The following is a 12,266-nucleotide window of genomic DNA, read 5'->3' on the forward strand; positions in this document are numbered from 1 at the left end:
GGGGGGGACAAGGAGGACACGGAGGATTAAAAAAAACATGATGGACTCTGAGGCAGTTATCTTCACTCAAGTTTTTGCGCTGGAAAGTCACCGGACGCCACAATCTTCTGAACACTGCCATACTGAGAAATACAGAGAGTTGTGTGGAGCTGATAGTCTTAATTAGCTTTGTAGCAACTCATTTGGCAATGGCTTGAATGTAACGGACGTTCATTAATATCAAAAAGTTACGCACTAAAGCTTTAACAACAGTCACATTGGGATCGTAATAGCCAGAGGGATTTCTTCTTGTACTGCCACAGTGTGGGAGACAAAGACTCGCAGGTCAAAGAATTGACTCAACCACTTCCACACTACTGAAGTCGCTCCCCTTTTCTGAACTAACTGGTCCTCCACCTTGGAGCCGGTAGCCATTACACTTCCAGCCATGTTTGTTGTTACTGTGCTACAATATTATGTAGTGGCACACCTATAGGTATACATTCTGTATCTGTAAAATAGTATGGCTTGCATTGAGTTGTAATTCTTAAAGCTACATTGTGTAACAATTTCTTCCATCTAGCGGTGAAATTGTATATAACAATCAATTGAATATTACTTTCTAGCCCTTCCTCCTACGGTGGTCGAACCCGAAATGAGCTCTCTCCATCGTTTACACGCAGCTGTTCTAGCCATTTGAATATTAACTTTGGGCTTCCCTGGCGAGTAATCTCCCCCTTGCATTTGTCACGGTGCCAATATGTGTAAGAGGGCGAAATGCGGGGGTATGTCCCTCTTTGGCTAATGTATTTTAAAGATGGAAGCGCTACATGGCTGCCATCATTCGAGCGAGTCGCTCATAGGTATTCTGAATGATTCTGAATGTCAGATTCTACGCTTACGTGAATACTTTGATTAGTTGGTGGAAGTAATTGCACATGAATGAGCACATATTTGTGAAAGAACAGAGTTTTTTGCTAAGAATCGACTCAAAAAAATTACACAATGTAGGTTTAACATACTGGATCCAGCACCTAATCAATGCCTATTGGCCATCTGATTCAACAATCTTCTAAAATGTGCTTAGAAGATTAAATGAATATCAGTACACAAATATGGCCATTAAATACAAAAACATGTTAAACTGGTGATGTTTAATCATAAATTTAGAATAATTTAAATGGAAATAGAATAATTTGAACCGTTCTTGTGAGACATTTGTTTTTGTCCCAAACATTGGTTTTTGTATCATTCTTCAATTGTAATTAATTGTGCACCTCCTGCACCCAGTGCTGAGATAATTAGAATGGGTCCTCTTCCTGTCTCCACTAACCTTCATTAAAATTACACATCCAGTCTTCTGAGGTACTATTATATTATATGCCTCTGCTTTGTGTAGAGTCGGTCTAACAGGGTGCCATTTAAGAGCTTGTTTAATAGAGCCATGGTTTCGCTTTGTTTGGATTGGTAAATGGTCAGAATGTACCGTGGCCTGCAGGGAAATCTCCCAAGGACAAGTTTAGCTGTTTGGTACATTTTAGAGGTTGGCCGATTTAATCGGCCGAATTTTGGCATTTTTTAACATAATCGGCATCGGCCAATATCCCAGTATATCAAGCCGATTAATAGGCAGGCGTATCTGCGGGCAGCCTAGTGTTAAAAACATGAATAGGTGACATTTTTTACAGCGCACCCAGACCAGCTGCCTCCAGCCCCTCCCCTCGTGAAGTCTTGCCGTGTGTCTCGCGCAGTCACTTCAGGCTCAGACGCTACCGTTAGTAGTAGCATGTTGCTGCTGTTCTTGCCTAGGGATTAACTGTACTAATAAAACCGTATAAAACACCGCGGCCACACCGCTGTGGAAGCTCCCCAAATGTCATTTATCAGAGTCTGGTTGTTACCCCTGTCCGTGGCAGTCTCATCCACTCCTCTAACGGAGCTAACCGCTAATGGAGCTAATCGTTGCTAACAGAGCCTTCAGTTCTCCGTGCCTGTATCCATTAACTGCATCTATGGACTCGAGCACGAATAAAACCCTTAATTGTATTAAATTGGCTGGACCAGTTTTAAATTACAACTAAGAGTTGTTTGAATGACAGAACTCTGCTCAGATAAGATCCTAATGAGTGCAACAGGACATGTAACCGTAGGGTCCCCAAAACACAGATAAAACACTTCAATAAATGAACAATGATCTAACAAACAAGGTGAACAAGAACTGACTTTAGAGAGCCCTAGTCTGATGTGATTCAACAGGAGTTAGGAGGAAATAGTGTTGAGATTAATAACATGTCACTTTCTGTGAAGCTTTCAGATTTGTATTCTCAGAAGTTTAATAAATGCTGCTGAGTGCACTACACTTTATTTTTTCATTGAAAAGTTTTTCTTCTTACCTGTTTTGTTTAATATATTTTTCATACATTATGTTTTTACATTATACATTTTTAATTGAAGTATACAAGTGTAGATGTTCAATAAATGTTTTTGTTGAGAAATTCTGTGTATATTAGTGTTACATTTTATCTTTCAAATAGAGGTTTAAAAACAAGCACATATCGGCCAAATATCAGCCAAAATAAATCGGCAGCATTTATCGGCCATCGGCTGACCCTGATTTCTAAAGATCGGCATCGGCCAGAGACAACCCACGTAAGAGTTAACACATGCATACAATGCCAAAATCACTCTTAATGCATTTTTTCTGTGTATAATTCCTCACAATCACATACTTGTTTTTAGGAAATCCCTTAAAAAGAGCAATAGAAGTTTCCCTTGCAGATGCCACAAATGTCAGTGCAGCAGTAGCCAAGACATCCTGTTGCTTGATCTGTGTTGAGTGATACTGAGAGTGATCTCCATGGAGAGTAGAGCGTTAAACTGTCATCTCCCCAGGTGACTAGGGGAAAGTGGTGTGTATGTGTGAGTTTACCCTAGGCTCCCATCTTCACAGTCTAGAGCTAATAGACTCAGAGAGGATGGTGATACGGTGGTGTGTGTTTGTGTGTGTGTGTGCGCGTGTGTCCATGCTAGCTAGTAACAGCCCAGCGTTAAAAAGCAGGTGTTTAGAACCCTGACCTCAGTCTCTTTGTGCGTAAATTAACACCCTGTACACACATTCACCAGGTCAGGATGCTTCTATAGATACTCAAATACTGCCCAAGGCCATACACAAAAAATTCAGACATACACAGTGTTGACTGTGCATGCACACACAAAGCCATTTAATATATCCCTCATACTAACAGTTGTGGCTCTCTCTTGACTTGCCACTTTATTATCACATATTCATATCCAGCAGTGTCCTTCCAGGCTGTCTCTACTCTGATGAATACTGTCTCGTGTCAAGTGCACAGCACTGAAATCATGACCAGAAATTAAACTTGATTACAGCTGCTGTTAAGACATTTCCTAGAATCATCCTCTGCCTTGCACAGGATGTTTTTCCTGTTTGGTTTGATGTTGTTACAAACATTGGTTAAATCTGGGCTCTGTATCAAACGGTTGCTGACATAGACATAAAGCTATTGTGTTCTATTAATTTTAATTGAGACTAAAACATTTATAGTGCGTGCTTTTATATATCTACCACCCTCAGTATTTTACTAGCAAACTACCCTTGTTAACTGGCTAAGATGGGCAAGACTTGCCTCAGTCTTAGCCCTAGGTTCAGTTGGGCCAAGCCTGAAAAAAACCAAAGAGGGCTGCTGCTATGTGAACCCAATACCAGATAAGGTATTGGCCTAGATAAGCAGCAGAAAATGGATGGATGGAACTAGACTTGTTTACAGCATATGACTAATTACCCACTACCCTATAGAATAAAAAATTAAAAAACAGCCACGAAACATTTGTTTGCATTGGGTGCATACATACATATACATTTTTTTTAATCGATGAATTTCTATTGTTAATCGCATATTTTATTATATGATTAAAATTCTATTTTGCGTTTCAGAACAGTTTTTAAGTACATATTAACAATCAAAAGCAAGTTTGATTGAACCAGTGTACCTTGATTGGGTTATATATATATGCGAGTTTTGGAAAATAAAAACCGGGATTTCATTGCTGCTGTCTTTCTCCATCATGCCTGCAGCAGCAGGATGTGTTATTAGGAAGTGGCAGCTTGATAAGTAACGGTGCTGCAAAGGGTCAAAAAAGTACATTACTAAATGCCGGCATGCGATTTAAAAAAGAAAAGAAAAACAATCGCATTGCGTCAGCCCTTAATCGCATCGCGATTAACGCGTTAACGCTGACAGCCCTACTACAAAGCTAACGCTAGCTTCAGTTGACTGGCTGACTAAACAGGGAGGGACTAGAAATCGTCTCTGTTGCTCTTTTTTTTATTTTGATAGTGAATTGCCCCACAATATGAAAACCGTTATACATTTTATTGGTAACTCTTGTATAATCGCAACATCACACTCATGGGTTTAATTTAACGCCATATTATTGGCACTTCAGTGATGCTTAGATGCAAGGTCTGAAAGAGCAGCAGCAAAATTATGTATGTAATACAGAGATCTACAGGGGGGTCAAAGGAAACATCAGATGCGCCATCCTGATGGCTCAGGAATGTTAACAGTGTCCCAACATCATCTGTGAATCCAGCTTGAGGCTGGCTACACTGGCACAGACAAGTCTGCTTGTCAAGTCAAAACATAAACAAACAGCAAACCTCTCGGATTACATGACACTGGCATCACAATTAAAGATAGGGCACCTCAATATTTGGGGAAACAAATGTGTTGCTGGTTCAGACAGACTTAATTGATTAAATATGTAATGGGAGCTGTTAGAACATGGTGTAATGAAGCCACAGTGTAACAGATTTGATAATAACCTAACTGCCATAACCTTTTCATCCTTTCTCTCTTCTAATACATAATTTCTCATACATATTTTACTTCTAAACACGTAGCTATGAGGGCTCTTATTAAGTTATTTGTTAATCCACTAATATCTGTCTGGCTTCAGGGTGTGTGTGTGTGTGTGTGTGTGTGTGTGTGTGTGTGTGTGTGTGTGTGTGTGTGTGTGTGTGTGTGTGTGTGTGTGTGTGTGTGTGTGTGTGTGTGTGTGTGTGTGTGTGTGTGTGTGTGTGTGTGTGTGTGTGTGTGTGTGTGTGTGTGTGTGTGGCAGATAATGGTAATGAGGATTTCAAAGCAATCACAAAATCGTATTACATGTCATGTAAAAGCAATGTTAATTTCACCTCTCTTTTCTCTCTCCTTCCACAGCTCCACCACCCAGCAGATTCAACAGGAGAGTGTCAGGTAAGGGGTGTGTGTGTATATATCAGCATGTCTGTGTATATGCATATGTTTGACGTCATGTCCCTTAAGTGTAATTCACACTAGGGACAACATTGCACACCTCACTGCCAATGTGTCTGTGTCTGCGTTATTGTGTGTCATGCATGTTGAGGCCAACTGGTAGACTTACTAATTTGTGTGTCTGTCCTTGATGTTTTGGTAATAAGTGTATTTGCGTATGTCATGATTTTAAAACACAGTATTAAGAAGCACCACTGCAGTGTGTTTTGGGTTTTGTGTGAATCTGTTTCTCTCGCTCGCTCTCTCGTTTTCTCACGCTTCGTCCGTACCCGTCTAGTGTTTACACATGAGTAATTGAATGTCGTCAGCCGTCACAGAACAGTTGATTAGGCTCTGGGTGTGTCCGCTGATGTTTATCTTTACTGCTGTCCGACTGTCACTGTTAACCCTGCAGTCTACTGTATACCACCGCGTCATAAAGCTTCTTTGTGGAGTATGGGGTGTTAATTTGTATAAGTTGTCAACTTTGTTGTACTGTTTTGTACTTTGTATATATAACCTCCAGTTGTATAGAGTACCTTCCTTTTATGATGTGGTAAACTAAGTGGTTCGACGTTTCTTTGTTGTTGCAAAAATGTTGTGTAGTACAAGTAGACCTTTTGTAGTAGTAATGGTGTAAGACATTCTGATCCTTTTTGAGCCCTGAAGAGAAATTGTGTTAATACAACAACAAAGATGGAGTGTAAATATGATGCTCTTTGTGTTTTCCACAGATGTTACTGCAAAGGTCCTTTTTCAGTTTGTATTGTATGTAGTTTTCTTTTGCAGATGTTTTGTGTTGTGTGTTTTCTCAGGGGGAAAATCTACCCCTTTTATCATGACAAATGCTTCATCTGATGTGCCATGCTTTCCTGGACACATGTAGTTTATGTTTTTATGTTCCATCGATAATTGTTCGAATGCGTAGGACAAGTAGGCCTGTCGCGATAGTCAGTCAATAAATCAATTAATCGCACGATAAAAAAAAAAAATGAGCTTGATCATTTTTCCGGCTGCGAGCATTTGCATGCTTGTTTGTTTTGTCTGTCTGTCTCTCTCTCGTTCTCTCTCTCTCTCTGTGTGTGTGTGTGTGTGTGTGTATATATGTATATTAAATGTACTGAATAATGCAACAACGTCACTAACTATAAAGTACTGAATCACCGATTTAAAGCTGTATTCTCAACAAAAACTGAACTTTTAAAGAGCAACTTTACACCAAGCTGAGAAGCAATGTTTAATTGCCCTCTCGGTTTAAAAGTCCTCAGACCACAGCCAGCATCACTCTGGGTGGGGTTAAGTGTACTTTGTTTCACCTGTAACTACACCCAACAGTGATGTCACAGGGTCCTGGAGTACACATGTACATCACTGCAGCAAGGTGAGAGGTTGTTGAGTTTCTCTTTAAAGTAAGATAGTAGTCAATGCAAGGCTACTTATTGTATTGTATTGAATTACATTGATTAGGCATTTCTGTTTTTCTGGTTACTAAGTGTGCAGTAGAGTGCAACAAGAGAACAATTTGCACATCAGTGTTGCCCATTGTATCAGACCCAACCTTCAGTGACTTTTAAAATCAACACACACATTAAATATGTTTGGGTCTTCCAAAGAACTTGTTTCATTATTTCAGAAAATACATTTTCTATTGAAAAAAGCCATTAGTTAATCAGCTGGTTTCCCATATGAGCTAGAGATTTCATCATAGAAAGATTGTCTTTAGTATTGCTTACATTCAGTATTAAAGTTTAGTTATTTTCCAGTGTTCACATACTGTATATATTCAGTAATATGCCTTTACTTTGTCATTCAGGGTAGAGAAATGTGTATCCACAAAATAACTTTACTCCCTGGCACGTTTGCTCCGCTTTAAAAGCATTTTAAGAAATGTAGAAAAGCAGTAACTGAATTTGTAGATGAGAAAGGTTAAGGGAAAGTAGTTAGAAACATAAGGCCACAATCACATCTACAATTTAGTTTCTTTGGCCCGAAAGCAGGGTGAAAATGATGACTTGATTACATATTTGCATTAGATTTAATCACACTGACCTGTTACAAGGGATCTTGTAAACAAAACGCACAAGTAGTGTGTTTATTGGCTGGTGTTTCTGTTTCCTGTCATCCTGCCAGGGATAGACAGAGGTTTTGGCAGCGTGGGGGAAACAAAACGCATCTGATTCCGGCAACTTGAGCTTTGGCTATGATGGACCGGTCTATTTTTTATTTTTTATAAGACTATTTTTTGGCCTTTTTTTTCATTTTATTAGATGGTGCCTATAGAGATGAAAGGGGGAGAGAGAGGGGGGTGACACGCAGCAAAGGGCCGCAGGTCGGATTCGAACACAGGCGCTGCAAGGACTCTGCCTGTATTATCTTATTTTCAATGACATTCAGGAAGAACACACAAAGCTGATCATTTAAATACTAACACCTGTGTCTTCATGCTCATGAAACCCTTGTGTTTTGGGGTTGTGTCTTGTCGTTGGTACAGAATATGTTCATGCTTAATTAGCTGCGTCACAAGCTCACATTTTAACTGCTTTTAGATGGGTCCATTATATCTACCAGTCCAAACAAGCTGAACTAAAGGAGGAAACACGTTGACACTCCAGAGTCACACTGCTTCAAACATGAATGCTGAGAGATAAGACGTTACGCTCATGATTGCACATGCACTCCTGCAGACATCCATGTGTTTTGTGAAAATGTCACGTGAGAAGTGGAGTGTGTCTCTACAGAGTTGGAGGAAACACAGATACATAGTGACAGTTAGAAAATGACCTTGTCAGGGTTTGTCATCCAGTGTGGGAAAACATGTTGCGTGTGGTAGGGGTGGTACGGTTCACAAAATCCACGGTTCGGTTCGTATCACGGTTTTAGGGTCACGGTTTTCGGTTCTGTACAGTTCTTGTTATTTTTTCTTTTAATCTTTAACACTCAGAAATATACTTCAGCATATGATATATAGCTGAAATTGGCATATTGAATGCATGTTGCACAATACATGCATACAGTGGCAGTTCTATCTATTGTTTTATTTCCGCTGTCAACATGAAATCCAAAATTAGAGGTTGACCGATTAATCGGCCGATTTTTGGCATTTTTTAACATAATCGGCATCGGCCAATATCCCAGTATATCAAGCCGATTAATAGGCAGGCGTATCTGCGGGCAGCCTAGTGTTAAAAACATGAATAGGTGACATTTTTTACAGCGCACCCAGACCAGCTGCCTCCAGCCCCTCCCCTCATAAAGTCTTGCCGTGTGTCTCGCGCAGTCACTTCAGGCTCAGACGCTACCGTTAGTAGTAGCATGTTGCTGCTGTTCTTGCCTAGGGATTAACTGTACTAATAAAACCGTATAAAACGCCGCGGCCACACCGCTGTGGAAGCTCCCCACATGTCATTTATCAGTCTGGTTGTTACCCCTGTCCGTGGCGGTCTCATCCACTCCTGTAACGGAGCTAACTGGAGCTAACCGCTAACGGAGCTAACCGCTAACTGAGCTAATCGTTGCTAACAGAGCCTTCAGTTCTCCGTGCCTGTATCCATTAACTGCATCTATGGACTCGAGCACGAATAAAACCCTTAATTGTATTAAATTGGCTGGACCAGTTTTAAATTACAACTAAGAGTTGTTTGAATGACAGAACTCTGCTCAGATAAGATCCTAATGAGTGCAACAGGACATGTAACCGTAGGGTCCCCAAAACACAGATAAAACACTTCAATAAATGAACAATGATCTAACAAACAAGGTGAACAAGAACTGACTTTAGAGAGCCCTAGTCTGATGTGATTCAACAGGAGTTAGGAGGAAATAGTGTTGAGATTAATAACATGTCACTTTCTGTGAAGCTTTCAGATTTGTATTCTCAGAAGTTTAATAAATGCTGCTGAGTGCACTACACTTTATTTTTTCATTGAAAAGTTTTTCTTCTTACCTGTTTTGTTTAATATATTTTTCATACATTGTTTTTTACATTATACATTTTTAATTGAAGTATACAAGTGTAGATGTTCAATAAATGTTTTTGTTGAGAAATTCTGTGTATATTAGTGTTACATTTTATCTTTCAAATAGAGGTTTAAAAAACAAGCACATATCGGCCAAATATCAGCCAAAATAAATCGGCAGCATTTATCGGCCATCGGCTGACCCTGATTTCTAAAGATCGGCATCGGCCAGAGACAACCCATATCGGTCGACCTCTATCCAAAATGTTCCCACACACCAGACTATACTGACGCTGGCGCATCCTCCAACTCCCGGCAGCCTTCCTCATCTCTCCCACTTGACATTTCTGCATGTGACGTGACCTGCAGCGCTCCACACTCCACCTGAGGAGCGGTCGGCTCGGCGACTCTCAAAATCTGACGAAACTTTTAAACTGACCTTTGTCGATTTAAAAAAAACAACAACCGATTCAGCAACTGTATGGCCTATTTCTCGCTTAAAATGTTTTCAGAAACACTTTTCGGTGAACTATTTTCGTAAAATACGAGATCGTATTCAGAACGAGACGCCATTGGAGTCCGTTTTGAAAGTCGGGAGCAGCAACAACCACGTGACGCGTTCGTCCAATCAGCTGCCATGTGTTGCGTTCATGTTGCTCATCCCCCTCGTCGTTTCCAGTAAGTGTTTCAACATAGGTGTCGAAAGTGGGCACTATGGCAGTAAGTGGTTAGTGCACATTGTACAACAATGATTAGGCATTTCTGTTTTTCTGGTTACTAAGTGTGCAGTAGAGTGCAACAAGAGAACAACAACAGTGTACTGATGAACCGTGCGACACACGCACACACCGAGACATGCGAACCGAGCGGTTCGCATGGTTTTTCATGAACCGTACCACCCCTAGCATGTGGCATTTCCTCACTTTAGGGCTCCTCTGTGTCCTGTAGTAATGATGTCCCCTTCTCCTGTAGGCCATCACCTCATTTTGTGTTGTACTTTCCTGTGTGTGTGTGTGTGTGTGTGTGTGTGTGTGTGTGTGAAAACAAGGTGGATACAGTTGGGGATGCACCGATCAAATATTGATATGGGATATTGGGCTGATACTGACTCAAATAGGTCCATTTAATTCAATTCTATAAACTATATACATTATATACTAGAATTTTAATTCCTGTTAACTTTTGACCAATTTGTTGCTACATTTAGAGGCTTTACATTTGAATTGTAATTCCTCTTCATTTTGATGAATTTTTTTTTTTTTAACCAAGTAACCGGTAGTGATAGACCGATTTTATCGGCCGGCCGATATATCGGGCAGATATTTGTGTTTTTACTGCTGCGTTCGATGAGTTTTTTTTTTTTTTTTCGCTTTTTTTTTCCCACTTTACTGATGCCAAAATGGAGAATACGCATTGTACATACTTTATACATAGTGAGCAGCAGCTTCTTGTGGAAGTATGATGACGTGAAACACATTATTTGTATAAAAAGAAAAGAAACCCGACCGGACACGGACCGACTGAATGCGTAAGTAGCCTAAATATATACATTAACTGACCACTGCTCTGAATTGAAACCGTCATAATCATTCCATTCAAGGATTAAGCTACTAATCATTTGCACAAATTAACAGTTGTACTCTTTGCCTTAAAAGTAAGCAGAAGATAATGTTACTCAGGAAATTTACCATGAAGATCAATTTTCTACAACGCTAGAGTATGATGCGTAAATATCTCTTTCACTCTGTTCCTCCCTCTCTCTCATGGGCTAAAATATACATTTCCTAAGTCATATTAACTTCCACTGCTCGCTTTTAATGCAAAGTGTACAACTGTTCGTTTTTGCAAATGACAAGTGACTCATTGAATGGTTTCAGTTAAGAGCAGTAGTTCATAAATGTATATTTTTAGACTGTCTTTCAGTCTGTCCGCTATTATCTGCCATGCTTTTTCTCTCGTTTTTTTTTATTTTTTATAGAGGACGGGTTTCCTTCTCTACATATTATATGCCTTGCTCCCTTGTATATATGGACATAGAAAATAAAGACACTGAAGAAATTGGACTCTAAGATTAAGGACTCTTAAGATAATTAAGTGATAAATCCCATGCACACTGTAAACTCTAAACAATGAATGGAACAGAGTATATTCATCAGTTATTTCCCCCCCCCCCAGCAAAATATAAGGTCAAAAACCATTGGGGTGTCCTCTCCCTGTTGTTACATGAATGAATAGTAGCCTACGTCACTAGATAGTTACTGGTCCAGTGAACTAAGACTATAATTTGGGAGGATTGTACAATTAGGATACGTTCTTAAAATTGTACAGTCCTCCCATATTATAGTCCCAGTTTACTGGACAACACAAATTGTGTGCTAAGAATGCCAAATACAATGCACATGGAAGCTGAACAAACATGATCCTTATTGTTAAAGAATTAAAAAAAAATGAATCAACTAAAATAATTCAAGGTGCATTGGTCAACTATAGAAATATACATCATTGTCTGTATTGCCCTTAGTAACAGACTTCATTTAAAACACATTTGAAATGTTATCAGCCTTTTCTAATTATCTCAACAACTGCCATAATATATTCATCAAACTTCTAACAACAATATGAACAGCAGTCTTCATACAGCAATATAACGGTAACAATGACTGTCACATGAATAATTATTTAAAAAAATGATCACAACTTTAAATAATAACAGTACTTAAAGGAACAGCAATATGCACCTGTAGTATTTTAATCCAGGCTGATAACAATAGTGTAAAACCACTGCTGGGTGATCAGAAAAGGCTCCAGGATTAAATAAATCCTGGCTGTTAGCCTGGTTGGGAGCAGGCTAGCTGCACAGAATAAATCTCCATGGTGATTGATGTGCCACCGCTTTCGTGAAACCGAGTCAAGGCTAAATTCATCCAGGATAACGGGGAAATCCCGGTTTAATCCCTTATCTTGGTTTTGTGAAACAGGCCCCAGATTTCGAAAACAAATCCAGTGTGGCAGGGTT

At 39.6% G+C, this 12,266-nt stretch overlaps 1 protein-coding gene across 3 annotated transcripts in view; it reads left to right on the forward strand.

The window, feature by feature from the left end:
- Positions 1 to 12,266, forward strand: part of prkar2aa (protein kinase, cAMP-dependent, regulatory, type II, alpha A) — a 49,723-nt gene that overhangs the window by 25,140 nt on the left and 12,317 nt on the right. For all 3 annotated transcript variants that reach the window (XM_078254559.1, XM_078254557.1, XM_078254558.1), the window contains exon 3: positions 5,220 to 5,255. In XM_078254559.1, coding sequence (XP_078110685.1) covers positions 5,220 to 5,255 — 36 coding nt within the window. The remainder of the gene's footprint in view (positions 1 to 5,219; positions 5,256 to 12,266) is intronic.

The sequence above is a fragment of the Sander vitreus genome, chromosome 7 (assembly GCF_031162955.1).
Source record: "Sander vitreus isolate 19-12246 chromosome 7, sanVit1, whole genome shotgun sequence".
Classification (NCBI taxonomy): domain Eukaryota; kingdom Metazoa; phylum Chordata; class Actinopteri; order Perciformes; family Percidae; genus Sander; species Sander vitreus.